This window comes from Hyperoodon ampullatus (assembly GCF_949752795.1).
Source record: "Hyperoodon ampullatus genome assembly, chromosome: 2".
NCBI lineage: Eukaryota > Metazoa > Chordata > Mammalia > Artiodactyla > Ziphiidae > Hyperoodon > Hyperoodon ampullatus.
The window spans coordinates 47,071,945-47,092,824 of record NC_136915.1 but is presented as its reverse complement, the minus strand read 5'-3'; the positions used below and the strand labels follow the sequence as shown (position 1 = coordinate 47,092,824).

General features: G+C 52.7%; 2 protein-coding genes across 2 annotated transcripts; one reads left to right on the top strand and one right to left on the bottom strand.

Annotated features, from left to right (window-relative positions):
- Positions 1–909: 909 nt before the first annotated feature.
- Positions 910–3,114, top strand: LOC307064376 (charged multivesicular body protein 4b-like; the record flags this gene model as incomplete). Its single annotated transcript, XM_079720892.1, has 2 exons — positions 910–1,002; positions 2,295–3,114. The coding sequence occupies 2 exons, from the start codon at positions 910–912 to the stop codon at positions 3,003–3,005; spliced, it is 804 nt and encodes a 267-aa protein (XP_079577018.1). The 3' UTR covers positions 3,006–3,114.
- CIMAP2 (ciliary microtubule associated protein 2) lies at positions 3,086–14,959 on the bottom strand (the record flags this gene model as incomplete). Its single annotated transcript, XM_079720880.1, is given in 11 exon segments — positions 3,086–3,148; positions 5,024–5,149; positions 6,226–6,387; positions 8,271–8,414; positions 8,551–8,561; positions 8,564–8,687; positions 13,850–13,972; positions 14,177–14,205; positions 14,208–14,340; positions 14,797–14,892; positions 14,894–14,959. Coding segments are annotated over 11 exon segments (1,077 nt in total).
- Positions 14,960–20,880: the final 5,921 nt, after the last annotated feature.

The window sequence follows — 20,880 nt, the reverse complement described above, 5'->3', positions numbered from 1 at the left end:
TACAAGGGTACACTGTAAAATGCTTTCTATTTTGGTGTATGTTTAAATTTTTCATAAAAAAATGTCAAGTGAGGGGCTTCCCTGGTGGCGCAGTGGTTGAGAGTCCACCTGCAGATGCAGGGGACACGGGTTCGAGCCCTGGTCTGGGAAGATCCCACATGCCACGGAGCAATTGGGCCCGTGAGCCACAACTACTGAGCCTGCACGTCTGGAGCCTGTGCTCCACAACAAGAGAGGCCCCGATAGTGAGAGGCCCGCGCACCGCAATGAAGAGTGGCGCCCGCTCGCCACAACTAGAGAAAGCCCTCGCACAGAAACGAAGACCCGACACAGCCCAAAACAAATAAATAAATTAATTAATTTTAAAAAATGTCAAGTGAAAAAACTTAGGAAAAATAAGCTTCTGCCAAATCGAACTGGAAGGTTCCTTGCCTGGAGCACTGACTCATCCTTTAACAAATATGCATTGAGCTCCTTCTACACGTGCCAGCTAGACACTGGAGTTTGAGAATAGAGAAGTTCTCTTTAGTAGGGACCACGGGCATGTGAATAAATAATTACAATATAAAGGGAATGTGCTCCAAACTGGGAATGCACAAGAGGCTGAGAATAAAGAGGCATTGTCTGGAAAAATCAGGGAAGCCTTCATATTTAAGCAGAGTTGTGGAGGATAAATAGGAATTTTCCAGACAGAAACTAGGAGAAGAGTGTTTCAAGAACAGATCACAGTGTGGCCAAAGCATGGCCTGGCTGGAGTGCAAAGTGAGCATGTCCACACGGCCAGAGGGTGGCCAGATGGAGTAAAGAGACCAGGTTGTAAGAGCCAGAAAGGTGACCAGATGGAAAACTTGCTCCGCTGGTCCATCAGCCACATTTATGAAGCACCTCCTACGTGTATAGCTCTAAATAATGGAAAGCAAAAGGCTGCCTTTCCACACAGGAGTCAAATCCCAGGCTGCCTACCTGGAAGCCCAGAACCAGCGGTTTGGCAGAAAGAAGCAGGTGAGGCTTGGCAGTGACAGGTGAGAAAGATTAGCTGCCACTACACATTCCAGAAGGAGACTTTACAACACTCCCACACACGCCCTCTCTCGCCTGGACTGAAGACAGCAAATTGTTCAAGGCCAAGTTGTGTTCCACACCCATGGCCTCTGCAAACCTGGCCAAGGAGGAGAGGCTGAAGTACAGGATCTGAGTCAGAGCCCTGGTCCCCGCCCTGCCTGTTTGGCCGTGGGCCTCTGAGCCATTTCCATCACCCCCACCTCTGCAGGCACTCATGTATAAGATGGGAAGACAGCCCTGACAATCGCTCTTTGCCTTTCTACAGCAGCCTCGCGGTCTGTGGACCCTACACTTTTCCATCTACACTCACACTGGGTCGTGGCCCGTACCCTACAGCCGTAGCAGGGATTGACAATAGCACATCAACATGGGGGGTTTGTGAGGTCCCAGTGAGAGCACCTCCATCCTTCCAGACTCGATCTGTTCTCATTAATTCTTTACTCCTGCCTTAGTTTTAAATTTATTTTGACTTTTTTAAACTTCTAGAATCGAATGGTTGCTTCTGTTGGTTTCAATCTTTCCTATTTAATATTAAAAGCTATTAAAGCTATGAATTTTCCTCTAATGGGTGCTTTGACAATATTACATAGGTTTTGATATAGAGTTTTTATTGTAATTAATTTCTAAATGGACTGTAATTTCAAACTAGAGTTTCTCTTAGACCCAAGAGCTTTTAAGACTACTTACTAGTTTCCAAGTACTTGGTTTTGAGGGTTATCCTTTTATTGTTAATGTCTTGTTTTATTGTACTCTGTTTAGAAAAAGTAACCTAAAAATTTCTATGTAGGGTGTTTTTAATTTAGATATTTTAAATGAAATTTTCTTAGAAGATTAACTTTTATAAATGTTCCATGAATATCTGAAAATAATGTGGAGTAAAACACACCTATTCAAATCCTCCAAATAATTATTTACACGTCCTTATCTGTCAAATTCTCAGGTCTATTAAGAATTTCCGGGCTTCCCTGGTGGCGCAGTGGTTGAGAGTCCACCTGCCGATGCAGGGAACACGGGTTCGTGCCCCGGTCCGGGAAGATCCCACATGCCACGGAGCGGCTGGGCCCGTGAGCCATGGCCGCTGAGCCTGCGCGTCCAGAGCCTGTGCTCCACAACGGGAGAGGCCGCAACAGTGAGAGGCCCGCCTACCGCAAAAACAAAAACAAAAACAAAAAAAAACACAGCTGTTCAGGAGGCCTGCGGCAGCAGGGAGTGGCAGGGTGGGGAGCGGGCAGCGCAGGCTGGCACGTCCAGCAGCAGCAGTGTCAGTGTTTGGGCAGCTGTTCGGGGCTGGAGGGGGTAAAGCCGGCAAGGGCGGCCCGACCCCCGCCCCCTACCGGGAGGCCATCCACAGGCTTTGGAACACAAAGGAGATGCTAAGTAAGAAGCAAGAATTCCTGGAGAAGAAGATAGAGCAGGAGCTGATGGCCGCCAAGAAACACGACACCAAAATCAAGCGTGCTGCCCTCCAGGCACTGAAGTGCAAAAAGAGGTATGGAAAGCAGTTGGTACAGACCAATAGCACGCTGTCAACCATCGAGTTCCAGCAAGAGGCCCTGGAGAATGCCAACACCAACACCGAGGTGCTCAAGAACGTGGGCTATGCCACTAAGGCCATGAAGGCTGCCCACGACAACATGGACGTCGATAAAGCTGATGAGTTATTGCAGGACATTGCTGACCAGCAGGAACTTGCAGAAGAAACTTCAACAGCTATTTCAAAATCTGTAAGGTTTGGAGAAGAGTTTGACGAGGATGAGTTCAAGACAGAATTTGAAGAACTAGAACAGGAGGAGCTAGACAAGTATTTGCTGGAAATCAGTGGACCGGAAACAGTCCCTCTACCAAATGTTCCCTCTGTATCCCTACCAACAAAACCCACCAAGAAGAAGGAAGAGGAAGACGATGACATGAAGGAATTGGAGACCTGGGCTGGATCCACTTAACCAGTCCAGTGAGGGCTGGGCCCAGTCTGATGGCCTGTGTGGCGGGCAGTCGTGTGCGTGTGCAGGGCAGGCAGTTTCCATCACTCTCGAATCTTCCTCCAAAGCAGTAGGGCAGCATCACTGCTCACTCTGCATAGCATGGTCTGCACCCAGCGGGACAGGCAAGGGGCAGGGGGAGGTGCCTGCCATTTATAATGTTGGCTTTCTGTAAAATAAACAGTATTTGCAAATCCAACATTGAGCTTCTGGACTACACTAACTCCACTGCTGAACTTCAGTGAATAGGGTCGACCGTTTGCAGTTGAAATGATTCGAAAATGTAGCCTCTGTCCTTTTAAGTCAGCTGACTTGTCACACATCTCTTTGTAAGACTTGTATGGTACTGGCAGGAGTTGTTGTTTTTTTATATAAATTTATTTATTTTGTTTAATTATTTTTGGCTGTGTTGGGTCTTCGTTGCTGCGCCCAGGCTTTCTCTAGTTGCGGCGAGTGGGGGCTACTCTTCGTTGCGGTGCGCGGGCTTCTCATTGCAGTGGTTTCTCTCGTTGCGGAGCATGGGCTCCAGGCACGCGGGCTTCAGTAGTTGTAGCACGCGGGCTCAGTAGTTGTGGCTCACGGGCTCTAGAGCACAGGCTCAGTAGTTGTGACGCACGGGCTTAGTTGCTCCGCGGCATGTGGGATCTTCCCGGACCAGGAATCGAACCCGTGTCCCCTGCCTTGGCAGGCGGATTCTCAATCACTGCGCCACCAGGGAAGCCCAGGAGTTGTTTTTTAAAAGCCATAAGCTTTTCCTTGTCCTTAGCTGTAATAATGCATCTGATTTTGGTTTCCTCGAGAGCTGTATTTCTGTCCAGCGCCTGTGTACTGGCCCCTGTGTTTCCCACTCTGGCCCACTCCTCACTCCCACTCCCCTGGTCTTTTTGGAGTTTGTGACACTGATTTGAAATGGATGGTGTTCTCTTGAGAGCACGTGAGATTGTTAGAGTTAAATCCCAGCTATACATTTTTCTAACGTAGCTCTAAGGTCCTTGTTGCTGTTTGTGATAACTGATAGATAACTCATACATTTATAATCAGATGAAACTATGGTTTGCACAGTCTATTAAATATCTCAATTAATTTAAAAAAAACACAGCTGTTCAAAACCAGGCAAAACTAACCTGCACTACTGGAAGTCAGGAGAGGAACCACCTGACGGGGAGGGAGGTTGGGGGGTGGCCCTGGGGTGCTGGAAACGTGCCCTTCAACCCTCTGGGGGGTGGTTACATGGTGAGTCCATTTTGTGACAATTCATGGAGCTCTTCACTTAGGACTCATGCTCCCTTCTGTATGGTTATTAGACCCCAGTAAAAGGTGGGCTTAAAAAATGAAGGACAGGAATGAGAAACGGAATGAGGCTGATGCCCAATGCCATCTGGTGAATGAAGAAGGCAGGCACACGAAGGCAAGAGCTTAGCTGTCTTACAAGAACACCAACAAACCAAAGATTACATCATATATGGGGAATGGCTGCCTCTGGGGAGGGGGAGGAGAGGGTCCTTGCTCAACCAGAGATGAGAAATAGGCCAACTCCCCGAGCTGCCCCTGAGGCCTCAAGACAAATATGAAGAGAATGGAGGGAGCATTTCCCTAGAAAATAAGAGAGTGGGATGGCTCTGGGTGATGTCCATTAGCACAGTGGTTCTCAAACTTGTCCCTAGAACAGCAGTATCAGCATCACCTGAGAACTCATTAGAAATGGAAGTTCCCAGGCCCCACTCCAGGCTTACTGAATCAGAAGCTCTGGCGTGGGGCAAGCCCTCCAGGTGAGGCTAATGCCCGCTCAAGTTTGAAAAACCACTGCCTGAGAGAAATGAGACAGTGGGAGTGGGTGTTAGTCCCTGGTAGAAAAAAAAAGAGGTGGGATTGGCTCCCTCAGAGAATCAGTTCCCAGGGGGAAGGAGAACTTGGGGCTGCCTGTAGAGTTAGGAGAGGGCTCCCTGCTTCTCACTGTGTATCCCCTACGCAGACCCACTCACCCAGGTTCCCAGAATCATCTGGGAGGCCTTTATGCCTATCCGATAGGGAGACAGCAGGAATGGTGGTTGGTTGATGTGTTTGCATTCCTTCTCTGGAGGAAGCCATGTACTGGGACCAGATGTGGCCTAGAGGTGAGGAACAAAAGCTGAAAGCTTGGCGAGGTCTGGCGGTGGTCAGCCTGGGGCCAGGCCTGATGAGGGCTCCGGGCAGCTGACCTTACCCCCCTGGCAGCCCTGAGACTTGAGCCAAGGATGGTGGAAGGTACCTGGCCACCTCCCAACTTACCAGGAGCCCAGCCTTTGGGGGTGAAGGGGCCCTGGGGTACTCTCATGACCCCTGCCACCCACTCTATGCCCACCCATCAGCCTGAAACCTCTTTCCAGGTTCCCAAGGGCCCTCCCGGTCTGGCAGGGTCCATAGAGGTGCTCCAGACCCCAGTCTGGGGAGCAGAAGCCACACGGACTTTGCAGCTAAATGAGCTGGGCTCCAATCTTGGCTCCTTCTCCCCCTTGCTGGGAGCCTGGGCAAATCCCTTCCTATCTCTGGACCTCAGTTTCCTTTCATGAAATGCAAAAGACAATCCCTCCCTCCAGGGGGCTGAAAGGTGCCCGCCCCAGAGCAGGTATTCAGGAAATGTGTGTACCCTTTTTCATTCCCCTGGACACGCCCACCTTCCCAAGCCCTTAGCAGTTCCCTCCCTGGGTGGGCAGAACCTGCTTGGGGGTCGACTAATGTCCAGAGCCTACTCAGATGACTGGCTGCCGAGCCCCCAGAAAGGAGCCCACCACTCCCCTAAATAGAACAGGTGTGCGGCTTTCTGTCGGACAGACCCCTTATTCACACTTGGTCCCGCTCCAGTTTTCCCCTCATCCTCTCTGCAGGGGAGGGAGGGGCAGAGATCAATGCCCACTGGGCACTTCCCGGGCGCCAGACTCCATGCTATAGGCTCTAGTACTAACCTCATTGAATTCTCACAGCCACCTGGTCACGCTCACGGGACAAGCATGTAAACCAAGGCTCAGAGAGTGACAGACACTGATCCAATGTGACTAGTAAGTACAATGCCAGGATTGGGAACCAGGTGAGTCTGTTACCCAACGGTGAGCTTTCGGCTAAAATAGCCACTTCCACCCCACCCTGCCCCCGCAGGAAAGCCCCCTTCCAAGAGAAGAAGGAAGGAAGGCCATAGGGGGACAGTGACTAGTTTGGGGGGACACTGGCTAAGTGTGGCCCAATAAATTCTTTCTGGAGGGGCTTCCGGGTTGCGGGAAACTTTTGAAAAAACTCCACGCTTCTTATTGTGACATGAGTTAAGTTCTTCCACGAAGCTCTTGAAATTCATCAGTTCCCTGGGCCGTTTTTTCTGAGAAACAGAGGAGGAAAAAGAATATGTTATGTCAGGAAAAGCGAGAGCTGCGATTCTGGACCCTTACCACAATCAGAGACAAGCAGTTGTCCAATGAGGCATCTCTCTCCCCCATGCCTGCCACTGTCCCATGGCCAGGCCAGTCCACCCTGACCTGGGCGACAGAGACGAAGCCCCCCAGCCAGGGGTGGGGTGAGTCTGATGGGGTCTCTAACAGCCCCTCCTCCGTGCAGTGCCCTGCAGCCCAGCTTGCCTTCATCCATTTCTTCTTTCTTTCACTTGTTTCGTGGACATTTACTGAGTCAGGCACTGTTCTGAGCAGGAGCGATAGTTCAAATATTTAAAAACCGGTGTGACGGGAGAACACTCAGGATTCTTAGGGCAGCAAAACTACTCTGTATGATACTATAATGGTGGATACATGCTATTATATATTTGTCCAAACCCATTGAATGTACAACACCAAGAGTGAACCCTAATGTAAACCATGGACTTTCGGTGATAATAATGTGTCAATGTAGATTCACTGATTGTAAGAAATGTTCCCCTCTGGTGCTGATTTTTTTTTTCTTTTCTTTTTTTTTTTTTTTGCGGTACGCGGGCCTCTCACCGTTGTGGCCTCTCCCGTTGCGGAGCACAGGCTCTGGACGCGCAGGCTCAGCGGCCATGGCTCACGGGCCCAGCCACTCCGCGGCATGTGGGATCTTCCCGGACCGGGGCGCGAACCCATGTCCCCTGCATCGGCAGGTGGACTCTCAACCACTACGCCACCAGGGAAGCCCTGGTGCTGATTATTGATAGTGGGGGCCTGGGCATGTAGGGGGGACAGAGGGAACATGAGAGCCCTGTACTTTCTGCTCAGTTTTGCTGTGAACCTAAAACTGCTCTTTAAAATGTCTATTTTTTTAGATAACGCAAAATAATATCCTGTGGCCTGGGCATTGGCTCTAGGGCCTACGGAGCGTCTGAGGCCCCTGCTATGCTGGCAGGACACCTTAGTAGCTGGTCATGGGGAGGCCTGGGAAGCCCCAGGGAGGAGCCAGGTTGCAGGGCTCATTCAGTGGCTATTTACCAGCTGGTCCCAAAGAATTTCAACATTTCACCACCCCCGGTTCCTAGCGCTCCTGATGCCTTTACCACGGCACCCACTCCCTGCTAACATTCTATATTGTTTTCACTTACGATTGTGTTTCTTTTTGCACTAGAAAGTAAGCACTTACTAGAAAGTAAGCACCACTGGGGCAGGTTCCCCTGCACCTAGACGATTACCTGGCCCAAGGCACACAAGAGTGAAGGCACAGTAGAGACAAAATAAACAGTTAGACAAATACTTAAGTCCAATTACTATGAAAGCAAAGCCCACGGTGCTAGGGATCCCACAACAGGAATTTGACTGGTGCAGGAAAGGGGGGCATCAAGCTAAAATTCGACCTCAGCTTCCCCTCCCAGCCCTCCAGTTCTCTGCCACTAACCCAGTCAGCTTAGCTGGGTCCGAGATGGCTGGGAAGTGTCTCCAAAACAGCAGGACACCCAGGCCTGCACCATCCAGGTCCCTGCAGGCCTGGCAGCCTGTCTCCCATCCAGGCCTGGCCCTGGGGCCCCCTGCACCTCCCCTGCAATTCGTGCTGGTACAGAGGAGAGGGGACTGGAGGTGAAGCCAGACAGATGCCGTGGGGTTCAATCTCGGCTCTGCCCCTACCAGCTGCGTGGCTAGCCTCAGTCTCCTCCTCTAACACAGGGCACCTTACCCTGCTCTAGCTGGGAAGGGGGAGTGAGCAGGCTATGGGAAGAGTCCTGCGCAGAGCCTGGCACACAGGGTGCTGTGGATAGGTGAGGCCTGTTTTCCTGCCAGGGAAGGCATAGCCCGCCTGGGTACACACCTGCACAGAGTAATGTCCATAAGGCTGGAGCTTGCTTCGGTCACCAGAGAAAGTGTCATAGAGGACGTGGGTACCCATGGATCGCGCCAGGTACGCCTCGATGACACTTTTGAAGGTGTAGGTGCCCAGTGCCAGACTGCTCCCCTGGAACAGAGCACAGAGGACAATCCCTGCAGGTCCATCACCCCCTCGGGGCCTCGGTTTCCCCATCTGCCCTGGAGTCCCCCCACCCAGGTCTTCTCAGGAAGGTGGGCGAGGCCTGGCCAGGGTAGGGGGCTACCTGATGAGCCAAGGGGGCGGTTTGTTGGTCATCCTGCACATGAGGCCCTTGGAATGAGACCAGTTCCAGGCACTCTCCTCCAGCTTCGTGTATGGGTTGCCGTTCTCCCCATAATTTCCAGGGCCTGGATGGTAGTTCTGGGGGCAAGAGGGAGGGACATAAAAGCCGTTAGTCCGAGGCCTTGTGCTTCTGAGTGCACCTGAGGAAGAGATGTCCCCCCGAGGGTAACGGGATTTTCAGAACCCCTGTGTGTTAACTGCCCCCCCAAACACACAGCACTGTGGGCCTGTGAGCCTCTGCCCCTGCTCAGACCTTCAGTTCCAAGTTCAGACTTCACTGGGGCCCCACTGGTCTGTCCAACTTATCCCTCACTCTTCCCTTCCTACATGTGACGCTTCAGCCAAAGTGAGGTCCTTGCTGGTCCCCAAACCTATGCCATCCTGGCAACCTCCTTACCTTTGCTTGCTTGTGCCATTACTGCCACCCAAAATGCCCTTCCTGCCTTCTTGGCCTTGGAAAATTCTTCTAATCCTGCAAAGCCAGCTCGAATGTCATCTCTCCTGGGAATGAAGCCTTCCTTCCCTGATCACCCCAGACAGCTGCTTGCTTTGGTGGTCTCGGAAATCCCAACCATTACACCCCTGTGATATAGCCCTACGTTTACATGAATGGGTTTCCCACTGAGCTGTGAACAGTGCTGCGACCTGGAGGGATCTGGAGTCCTGGGTTCGAATCCTGACTCCACTGCTTCCTAGCTGAGTGACATTGGGCATGCCACTTAATCCTTCTTAGCCTCATGGCCCACATTTCAAGCACAGGGACAGTAGAACTTTTTTCCAAGGTAATGAGGATGATATGAAATAACGTCTATAAAGCCTCCTGCACGTGCCCAGCCCATAGTGGGTGCCAACACCTAATAAGTCAGGGTGGGGTGGCTGTCTTGGTGGGGCGGGGTAGGAGAGAAAGATGTAGGAGAGGTTGAGAACTGTGGCTGGAATGAGCATCTGGAGCCTCGACTGCCAGGGTCGGAAATATGGCCTTTGTAGGTGGAATGAGAAGAGCCACCCTGCAGTACAGGTGGGTGAGTGGGTAGCCATCTTTGGGTCAAGACCAGGCAGGATGTTTTCTGCTGCTTTGCACCTTTTAGCCACACGGGATCGCTGCCACTCCACAGATGGCTCAGCCCTGCCTACCTCCAGTCCCTGGAACCTCCCAGGACGCAGCCCAGAACCAGACCTGGCAGAGAGGGTGGGTAGTCAGGCTGTGGCAGGCATCAGATTCGTTCACCCTCAGAGGAACCAGAATGCACATTGCCTCCTTCCAGGGCCCAGGGTTTCCAGGTACGTTCAGGAGGAAAGCCCCAAAGTAGGAAAGTGGGTCTCAACATCATGTGCTGGCTGCTTTACTCGCCTTAATATCTTGGTCCTAGAGACATCCTGATGAGATCAAATCAGTGCCGCTTGCAATCAACAGATGGGGAAACTGAGTCTCAGAGAGGCAAACCTTGTGTCCAAGGTCCCACCTCCAGAAAGGGGCAGCACAAGGGTTCTAACTTCAAAATCCATGCATGATCCTTCTGAGCTTCTACTGTTTCCCAGGCACTGTGCAGGCACCAGAGGTGGGAGAGAAATAAGCCCCACGGTGTCTAGGGAGACCTCAGAAGTGAGGGTTATAACAAAGGGGCGGAGCTGCTGATCCCGGAGCTCCACAGACCAGGAGGAGCCCAGTGCCAGCACTCTGTCGGCAAAGCCTCATCTCTCCCTTCAAACCTTCAGGTTCAGAGGTGCAGTAACACACCTGGGCTGATGTGAACACCCCTGACTTTAGCTAGAATGTTATGTTTCAGGGCTTCTGGGACCCAGGCAGGAGTGCTTAGTTCTGGGGGAAGTGGGAATTGTCACTTACAAGATTTTTTTTTAGGTGGATCTTGACGAAAGAGTCATCTTCCCAGAAGGCGAAGTGGAGGGACAGGTGTCCCAGTTAGAGGGAGCCATAAGAGCACCTTTGAGACAGTTGGGAAAGGTATACTGGGAAGAGAATGGGAAGGCCCTGAAGGCCAAGCGAGGCATCCAGACTTGATTCTGAGGCATGAGGACACTTAGGAAGGCGACTGGGGCAATAGTAGGTGACCAGGAAATCAGTCCTGGGGGCGCCCCTGGGCAGGGAGAGTGTGGCTAGGGCTTGGGCGGAGGTCAAGGGGATGGAAGGAGGAGGATGGGAGACAGAAGCACAGACCCCCGTGACTACAGGGGAACAAGGTGCCCATGGGTTTCTGGCTCTGGCCTTTGGGCGGTGCCATTGCCCAGGAAGAGCAGGCCTGTGGGAGATGCTGACATGGCAGGAGGGGGGCATGCAGAGTTTGAGAAGCCTGGAGGACCCCGGGGTGGGGATCTGAAGCCATGTGCATGGAGCCTGGCTGCAAAAGAGAGAACACCCCACAGAGGGTGGTGGGGAGGGCAGGGCCTGGGAAAGAGAAGCCATGGAGGGAGGCTGGCAGAGGAGCTCCAAGGACACAGAGCCCAGTGTCCCCAAAGCCAAGGGAGGGCAGAGCTTACTAGGAGGAGGATGGAGGCAGAGCCCAGTGCCAGCAGAGAAGGCACTGGCTTTGCAGGGGTGCGCTTCAACAGCCCATCCGCTCTGGGGAAGGATTCACAGGACGCAAAGCAGGCACCCACAGCTTTGGCACTGGCACTGGGGAGGCCCCCATGGAGAAGTCAGCACCCTGCACAGGTGGCATTTGTAGGCCTGTCCCACCCACACTGGGGGGGACAACTGGAGGGACCAGAGGCCAGAGGAGGCCATCAGGGTCCCAGCCCAGAGCACGATGACAGCTGAGAAAGTCAGGCCTTGGATGTGAGCTCTCCCAGGGCTGCCTTCTGCCCACTGGGGCAGTGCCACCTCCTTGAACTTTCTGTCCAGCCCTGAGCCCAGGAGAGTGGCTCGGGGAAATCCCTCAGGGCCCAGGTTACTGGGTTACTGCAGGAGCAGATGTGGGGACCAGAGAAAACAGACAGCTGGAACAGAGGGACAGGCCGTGGGACCTTCACCCTGCTCAGCCAACCCTCACAGATGCTCCAGCGCTGGGGACCGGGCACAGGAGGAAACAGACAGCATCTGATTTGCTCCCTTAACTCCTCTGCCTTCAGTGGGGCTGGGCTCTGCCATTAGATCCTGTCCTCCACAGATGGTCAAGGAACAATCCAAGTGAGCCCAGCCTACGGGTCAAGTGCAGCTGTTATGTGTGGACACCTTGGACTCAATCCTGCCTCTGCCGCTTAGGAGCTCTGTGACCTTGGGCAGTCACTTAGCCTCTCTGTGCTCGTTTCTGTCTGTAAAGTGGCGATGATAGTGTCTGCTTCAAAGGGTTGTGGTGAGGATTACATTAATTAGTACACGCAAGTGCTTAGAACAGTGCCTGGCACATGGCAAGTGCTGCATTAAGTGTCAGCTATTATTACTTTAGACTTGAAGGTAAGCACTCATCTTTCAGTGCCTCCAGGCAGCCCCTCTCCCCACAGTGCAGTTACAGCTTCTGCACCTGAGGATGCATGTGCACGTCCCCTGAACGTGGCAAGGAGTAATTCCCAGGCTCCATAGAAGGTTTCACAGTGGTGAGGTGTGGAGGAGAGGCCCTGGCTTGGGGTTTGCCCATTTGGCCCACTCGGGCAAGATGTTTATCCTCTCTGAGTCTCCAGGGCCTCGTCTGGAGTGATTATAAAATATTAGAGTGAGGTGCTTCCCTGGTGGTGCAGTGGTTGAGGGTCCGCCTGCCGATGCAGGGGACACGGGTTCGTGCCCCAGTCCAGGAGGAGCCCACATGCCGCGGAGCAGCTGGGCCCGTGAGCCATGGCCGCTGAGCCTGCGCGTCCGGAGCCTGTGCTCCGCAAAGGGAGAGGCCACAACAGTGAGAGGCCTGTCTGCAGAAAAAAAAAAAAAAAAATTAGAGTGTTTTGGAGAACCAGTACTTAGTAGGCAGGCATGGGCTTAGTCCACAAAGGCTTATCATGTGCCTACTATGTGCCAGGCACTGCTAGGACCTGGGGATTCTGCAGCGAACCAACCGGGCAGATGTGGTCCACCCTCGGGGGCTGCTGTGCGCTGGGGGAGAGACACTGAACCCACAGCCACATCGGGGCTCCTGGGAAAAGGAGATGGCACCTCATGGGGTGAGGTCAGACCTCGGAGCTGAGAGCTGAGGGATGAGCAGGGGGTCCTTAGGTGAAGGGGCTGCTGGGGGCGGAATGGCGCTTCTGGTAGAGGGGAGAGCAGGGGCAAAGCACGGGGCGAGTGTTTTGCCTCACTTTGAGGAGTGAGGAGGGCAAGGGTGTCCAGCCCAGAGAGCGTGAGGGGCAGGGGAGGAGGGGCAGCACTGGCAGTGTGGGCGTGACTCCTGCCTTTGCCTGCACAACCCTATGGAGCCTGAACCCCCCTCATCCCGACCCACACCGATGCCACGGCAGCCCTCCCGCCACCCCCACCTCTCACCACAGCCACCTCCCATCTGGATGCCTCCGACCCCTTCCCCCACAAGCATGTCACTCAGTACCCGCCCCCATCAAAACCCTCCTCCGCTGTCCTCCCACAGCACCTGGAAGCAAACCCGAGGCCCTCACCTTGCCAGAAGGGCCTCATGTCCTGGTCCTCACCCCTCTGCTCTTGCCTCCTCCCCCCTCACTCACAGATTCCGTGAGTCTCCATTGCTCACCTACCGTTCGTTTTGCTCGAACGCCACCTCCTCCCAGAGGTCTTCCCTGACTACCCTATAAATGGCACCTCATCATTCGCCATCTCTCCCTGTCTCGTTTTTCCTCATGGCCCTCATTACATGTGATTTGCTTCTCTGTACCGTTGTTTCTACCACTAGGACCACAGCTCCATGAGGGCAGGGACCTTGTCTTCATCACTGCTAGATCCCCAGGGCCTGGAACAGTACGTGGCACTAGAGGGCGCTCAAACCATTATTTGCTGGATGGCTGGATGGCTATAGATATGGAGGAGTTTGTTGAGCTCCTAATGTATGCCTGGCTCTGTGCCAGGGACTCAAAGATGAACCAGACCCATCCCTGCCCGCAGGGAGCTCCTGGTCTGGTGGGGGAGATGCAGAAACCTACGACAGCCAGTGGGCTGAAAGCTGTGGCACTGGAAAGCAGAGGGGCTGTGGGGTCCCAGAGGGGAGGCTGGCCAAGCCTGGGAAGAAGAACGGTAGGAGAAAGGGTGCTTCCAGCCACACCCAGGCTGCATGCTCTTCAGACAGAGCAGAGGGTAGGAGGGATCCCACTCCATGTATGAGAACACCTACCCCAATGAGTCCTCGGAAGCGAACCTCCCCGGAGCTGAGCAGCCCCCGGGTGCTGCCCGGTTTCTCCTGCAACTCTTCTAAGAAGTCTTTGGAGCTGTAGGAGCCAGGCCCCAGCTCTTCCTTCTGCCCCCAGAGAAGAGAGCAGAGGTGAAAACTTTACACTTGGGAGTGTCCACGCGGGCAGGATCCCAGGCGAGGATGTGTTCCTTAAAGGATGAGCTCTACCTGGGCCTGGGAGGACACTGCAGGCCACCCTGGGGGCAGGCAGGACCGGGCAGGAGGACCTGGCACCAGCGGTAGGGCAGGGTGGGGCCCCAGGGGCCTCACCTGCTGCCGCTTCTCTTTCAGGATGGCCCGTACTGGAAGTGGGGCAGCTGCGTCAGCCGGCTGGCTTCCTGGGCCTTGGCGCAGCCTGTGCCCACCTCCTTCTTCAACTTCTTGACGCTGAAGCAGGTCTCCTTGCAGCCATAGGTCCCAGGTCCTATGTGGGACTGAGTCAGAGCACAGTCTGAATGAGGCCAGCCGCACCCACCAGTCCACCCACAGAGCAAGTCCTCGCCAAGCTGTCACCCTGACCTGGGAGCGGACAGGCAATACCCCTCGGGGGGCCCCTCCCCCAGCCCCGAGCCTGGCCCTCAAGGTGCAGCCATGGCGTCCTCTGTCACTGGCCCCCTTACACTTCATAGAGGGCCTGCAGCCAGTCTGTGCAAGACCTGCAAGTGGAACCCAGGTCTCTGTGGATCCGACCCATGCTGTTTTCACTACAGTCCTGCGTTTATCAAACACATTGAGGCCGCAGCTCTGAGTCAAGCTCTGAGCTGTGGGCTGAGGTCACGGAGGGGTGTGAGGCATGCCCCTTACACAGATCAGCTCATCTGTCACGGGGAGGGACTCGGAGGGGCAGTGGCCAGACCACGTGGGAGACTCGGGAAGCTATGCAAACTCACCACGTCCACAGAGTAAACCCTGCAGTACGGGGCCTCACTGAAGGTGCTGAACTTCTTCTGGTTGGAATAGACAGCAGAGACGTCAAACCTGGGAGGGACACATGCCCAGTGAGAGGCACCCAGCCCTGATGAGGGCAGTTCTGGGTGGTGGGGGAGTTGGCATCCCACGGGAGGTGACTTTGGAGCTGGCCCATGAAGGATGAGGCCAGGGCTGCCGCCTCCTCAGAGTCTTCGTCCTTCCAGGTTCCCTCTCCCTAGATTCCACCCTTGTCTGGTCCCCTAACCCACTGCTGGGAACATTTACTCAAAATCACCTTCTGAGTGCAACCACCGGCCGCCCCACCCCCGGAACTCGCAGGTTCCTCCTCCCCACTTCCTTTTTCTCCATAGCCCTTATCACTAGCCAACATTTTATATCTTTTTCTTTTTTTGTTTATTATCCACTCCCACCATGCCTCCCATATGAAGGCAAGCTCATGAGCAAGGGCTTTGCTGTTTTGTTCACTATTTTATCCCCAGATGGTAGAACTGTGCCTGGCACATAGTAGGTGATATATATATATATATCACCTATCACATATATATATACCACCTATGATATGATACATATATAATAGGTGGTATATATATATATATGATATACACATGATATATGTCATACATATGAATGAAGAAAGACACCTGGGCTGAAATCCCATGACTTTTGGGCTGAGTGACCTACTATGGGCCAGGCCACTCGGCCTCCCTGAGCAGCACATAGTAGGTGCTTCTGAAATGATTTTAAATAACTTAATAACGGTAGTAAAAGACTCTGGGCCGGGAAGTGCGGCAGGTAGGAGAGGTATAGAAAGTCCCGCCCCCACCCCTCACTGCCAGCCCTACGCCCCCCCGAAGGGAGCGCCCGTGAACCAGTTGGTGGCCATGGCGCTGGCCCGCTGCAGGCCAGACCGGCTTCTGCCACCGCCGCCACCGCTGCCACGGCAACCCAGGCCTTGCGATTTGTGATCGCCACAGACCTGTGCGTTGCGTGTTTGCCCGCGCTGTGCCCCTGCAGGCGCACCCGCAGGGTCCCCGACTTTTCCATTCGGCTATGCACATTTTCATTGCTGCCTTGCCAGACATCCTTCCCTGAGCCCGGCAGATTTAATGGCCCCTCGCGGTGGTTAATACGGATGCCATTTGGTCGGGTTTTAGAGTCATTTGTTGAGGAACCGTTTCCGATTTCTTGCTTTATGGCAGAGCCCTGCGCAGGGCCTGGTGGAGCGCAAAGGCCTCTTGATGTTCACCTTATGCTGGTGGGACCAGTGAGACACACAGAAAGGGCTCGACTTAGGCAAAGGGCAATCCATTCCTTCTCCACTCTGGGGAGGGGAGGAGGAGAAAGAGGGAACGGGCAGGGGGGGGCCAGAGTGTGGAGGGCAGGAATAAGGTGGTCAGGAGAGAGGTAGGATTGCAGGAATGGTGTCAGGACTCATTCCTTCCCCAGTTACCTGGACACCCACTCTGGGCAGACATTGTGCTGGGTGCCTGGGACCCAGATATGGTCCCTTCCCGGAGAGTCCAGTGGGGGAAACAATGACTACACAGTGTGACCAGGTCAGTGTGATAGGGAGGCCTCTGACCCAGACTGTGGGTGTGTAAGTCAGGGAAGGCTTCCTGGAGGAGGAGAATTCCAAACTCAACATTGAAGAGTGTGTGTGGTTTGCTAGGTAAAGAAAGGGGTTGAGGGTATGTGCCCCCAACAGGTCATGGTCAGCTCTCTCCTCTCATCCTGCCTTATCTCCCACCAATGCCCCACAGTCGTGCTACAGACTGTCTAATATCATCTCCCACGATTGCCTTTGATCCCCCCCAAGGGTTTTAGGCTAAGGTAGGGCAAAGGGCCATACGCCATTTGACGATGACAAGACTGAAACCAGAGAGAAACAGGACCTTCCCGGGGGGTCCTGCATCCAGCCTGTGGTGGAAATGGATTACCAGGACAGTGGGTCTCCTTCCAGGCCCCACCCAATATCCTTCTGACATCCCAATATAGCATTTAAGCCATGAGCTGGACTCACGGGCCCCAGGCTGGCAGGCACATTTTCACGGTTGGCAGAGCATCCACCCTGCACTGCTGAGCTGAAGGTCAGAGGCATCAGGCCTTGGGAACACACACAGAATAGCCACGCCAGGCCATCCAAGCATGGACTTTGCCCCTTCCCAACCATGCGACCTTGGGCAAGTCACTTCCTTCTCTGATTCTCAACTTTCTTACCTATAAAATAAAGCCAGTAATCTCTGTATCTCCAGACTGCTGTGAAGATTAAATGAGCTAATTTAGGTATGCTCCTGGAACATAGAAGAAGCACAACAAGAGGCCATTCCCAGCCCTTGGAAAGGGAACTTACAGAAGGTCCAGGGGCAGAGAGTGTGTGTCATTCACTCCTGGTGCAGTACATGGCACATAGTATATGCTCAGCAAATATTTGTTGAGTGACAAGTGAACGAATAAATGAATCTAACCCAACTTCCCAGTAATGCATAAATCTTCAAAGAGAATCATGTTCGAGTCCTAGCCCTGCTGCTTCCTAGCTGGTGGCCTTGGGCAAGTTACCCTCGCTAAGCTTCAATTTCCTTGTCTGTGACATGTGACTGCAGTCTCCTGGAGGAGCTGTTTTGAGGAGTGAGTGACATGTGACTGTGTCCACTACCACATCCTATGTGCTAGGGAGGCCCTGCAACCAGCCCCAGGGCTGCTCAGGTGTTCTCAGGCCCAGCCCTGCCTGGGGCTGCTTTGCTTCTCTCCCATCATGAAAGCCTTGGCTCTGGGACTTATGGAGGAATAACCACAGGATATAGGCCAAGGTTCATTGGGCTGGGAGTTCTGGCTGCCAGGCAGCTCAGAGCAGGCCAGAGTGAGTCAACTCTGCAGCAAGGCAGCCTGCTCTAATCAGCCCAAAGCCTTCCCATCACAGCAACTTACTGATCACAGCAATTAACTCTCTCTTGTAGGTACTATTGCAATCCTCTCCAACCCCTATTATACAGAAGAGGAAACTAAGGATCAGACAGGGAGAATAACTTGCCCTGGTCACATCTAGTAAGCATCACACAGCAGATACAAAGCTCATAACTAAGTTTGCAAGAGTTTCTAACCCATCTTCTAGAGCCATCTATTATGTTAATAAAGTCAAGTCAAGTTTCTTAGCCAGGATTCAGACCTCTGTGATGGGGCTATGGCTGTTACCTTATGTCCTCATCTGCTGCCATCTCTTCCCCATGCTCTGTAAGTTTCAGCCACATGGGGCTACTCTGTCCTTAGGCATACCCTGCCCTGGCAAAGCTCTAGCCTTTTCATGTGCCTTTCCTGCTGCTGAAATGCACCAGCAACCTAACGTCCCCATCCAACTCCTACTCATCTCCTCAGAGTCAGATCAAAAGCCAAAGCCACCCATTAGGATGGCCATTATAAAAACAAACAAAAACAGAAACAAATTACAAGTGTTGGTAAGGATATAGAGAAATTGGAACACTTGTGTATTAGTTGGTGGGAATATAAAATGGTGCAGCTCCTGTGGAAAAAAAAGTATAGCAGTTTTTTAAAAAAATAAACATAGAATTACCATATGACCCAGCAATTCCACTTCTGGGCATATAGCTAAAAGAAGTGAAAGCAGGGACTCAAACAGATATTTGTACACCCACGTTCATAGCAGCATTGTTCCCAACAGCTAAAATGTGGAAACAACCCAAATGTCCACTGATGAATGAATGGATAAACAAAATGTGGTATATACATACAATGGAATATTATTTAACCTTAAAAAGGAAGGAAATTTTGACACAAGTTTACTACATGGATGAACCTTGACATTATGCTCAGTGAAATAAGCCATACACAAAAGAACAAATATTGTATTATTATTCCACTCATATGAGGTACATAAAGTAGTCAAATTCACAGAGACAGAAACCAGAACGATGGTTGCCAGGGCTAGGGGAAGGAGGGCATGGAGAGTTGTTTAATGGGTACGAAGTTTCAGTTTGGGAAGATGAAAAAGTTCTGGAGATGGATGGTAGTGATGGTTGCACAATGTGAATATACTTAATACTACTGAACTGTACAGTTAAAATGGTAAATTTTGGGCCTCCCTGGTGGCGCAGTGGTTGAGAGTCCGCCTGCCGATGCAGGGGATACGGGTTCGTGCCCCGGTCTGGGAGGATCCCATATGCCGCGGAGCGGCTGGGCCCGTGAGCCATGGCTGCTGAGCCTGCGCATCCGGAGCCTGTGCTCCGCAACGGGAGAGGCCACAACAGTGAGAGGCCCGCATACCACAAAAAAAAAAAAAAAAAAAAAAAAATGGTAAATTTTATGTAAAGTATATGTTATGACAATAAAAAGGGGGGAAAAAAGCCGAACTCCCTGGGAATCTGTCTCTGTTCCTCCCAAGCAGGTCAAGAGCCCAAGTTTCATCTCATGATCACCAGCAATTTATAGTAACAATTTTTAATTAAAAGTTATTAAACTTTACATTTAAAATTACAGGTGAGGGGGCTTCCCTGGTGGCGCAGTGGTTGAGAGTCCACCTGCCGATGCAGGGGACACAGGTTCGTGCCCCGGTCCGGGAGGACCCCACGTGCTGCGGAGTGGCTGGGCCCGTGAGCCATGGCCACTGAGCCTACGCGTCTGGAGCCTGTGCTCCGCAATGGGAGAGGCCACGACAGTGAGAGGCCTGCATACCGCAAAAAAAAAAAAAAAAAAAAAATTACAGGTGACGGATTTCCCTGGTGGCACAGTGGTTAAGAATCCACCTGCCAATGTAGGGGACACGGGTTCGAGCCCTGGTCCAGGAAGATCCCACATGCCATGGAGCAACAAAGCCCGTGCGCGCCAACTACTGAGCCTGCGCTCTAGAGCCCACAAGCCACAACTACTGAAGCCCGTGCACTTAGAGCCCGTGCTCCACAACAAGAGAAGCCACAGCAATGAGAAGCCCGCGCACCGCAATGAAGAGTAGCCCCCGCTCGCCACAAATAGAGAAAGCCCGTGTGCAGCAACGAAGACCCAGTGCAGCCATAAATAAATAAATAAATTACAAGTGAAAAATATCTACAGAATGTTGTTTTAATTTACCTTTTTATTGCTCAAGTCAAATATTTTTTCCAAGTTTACAAATTGGCTCTATTTCCTCTTCTGAAAATGCTGGTCTGTTTTTCAAGAAGATAAAGCAACAGGGTCTCAGGAGCCCAGCCCCAGATGGAATGAGGGGTGGGAGGGACTCAGAAGTTCAGACCTGGGACTTGGTGGTCCAATGGGTAAGACTCTGTGCTCCCAATGCAGGGGGCCAGGGTTCCATCCCTGGTGGGGGAACTAGATCCCATATGCATGCTGCAACTAAGAAGTCCACATGCCACAACTAAAAAAAAAAAAATCCCACATGCTGCAACTAACACCGGCGCAGCCTAAATAAATAAATAAATAAATATTTTGAAAACGAAGAAGTTCAGACCTGCTACAAAATCCAAGTCCTGGAGGACTAGCAGCTTTGCGTCAGGGAGCACAGCCCAGTCTTCTGGTGGATGGGGGACTGATGCCAGGCCTGGGGGAAGACTGGCAAGAGCAAGACAACTGGGCCACAGATGGAACGCAGACTGGGTGGGAGCTGCTAGTTATCCAGAGTGACGTTTACCAGGTTTACCCACCACACCTACGCTAGCCCTGGGGAGGGAATGTCACCCTCATGTCACAGATGAGGAAAGAATAAAGTGTGAAATGATGCAGCGACTCATTCAAGGTCACACATTATTAGGGATTAGAACCAGCACCTGGAGCCCTGTCTTTCCACTGGGGCCGACTGCAGGGCAGAGAGGAGGCAGAGGAATCCCAAGTGGGGAAGCCTGATAAATAATGGCCAAAGGGCTTCCCTGGTGGCGCAGTGGTTGAGAGTCTGCCTGCCCATGCAGGGCACACGGGTTCGTGCTCCGGTCCGGGAAGATCCCACATGGTGCGGAGCGTGAGCCATGGCCGCTGAGCCTGCGTGTCCGGAGCCTGTGCTCCACAACGGGAGAGGCCACAACAGTGAGAAGCCCACATACCGAAAA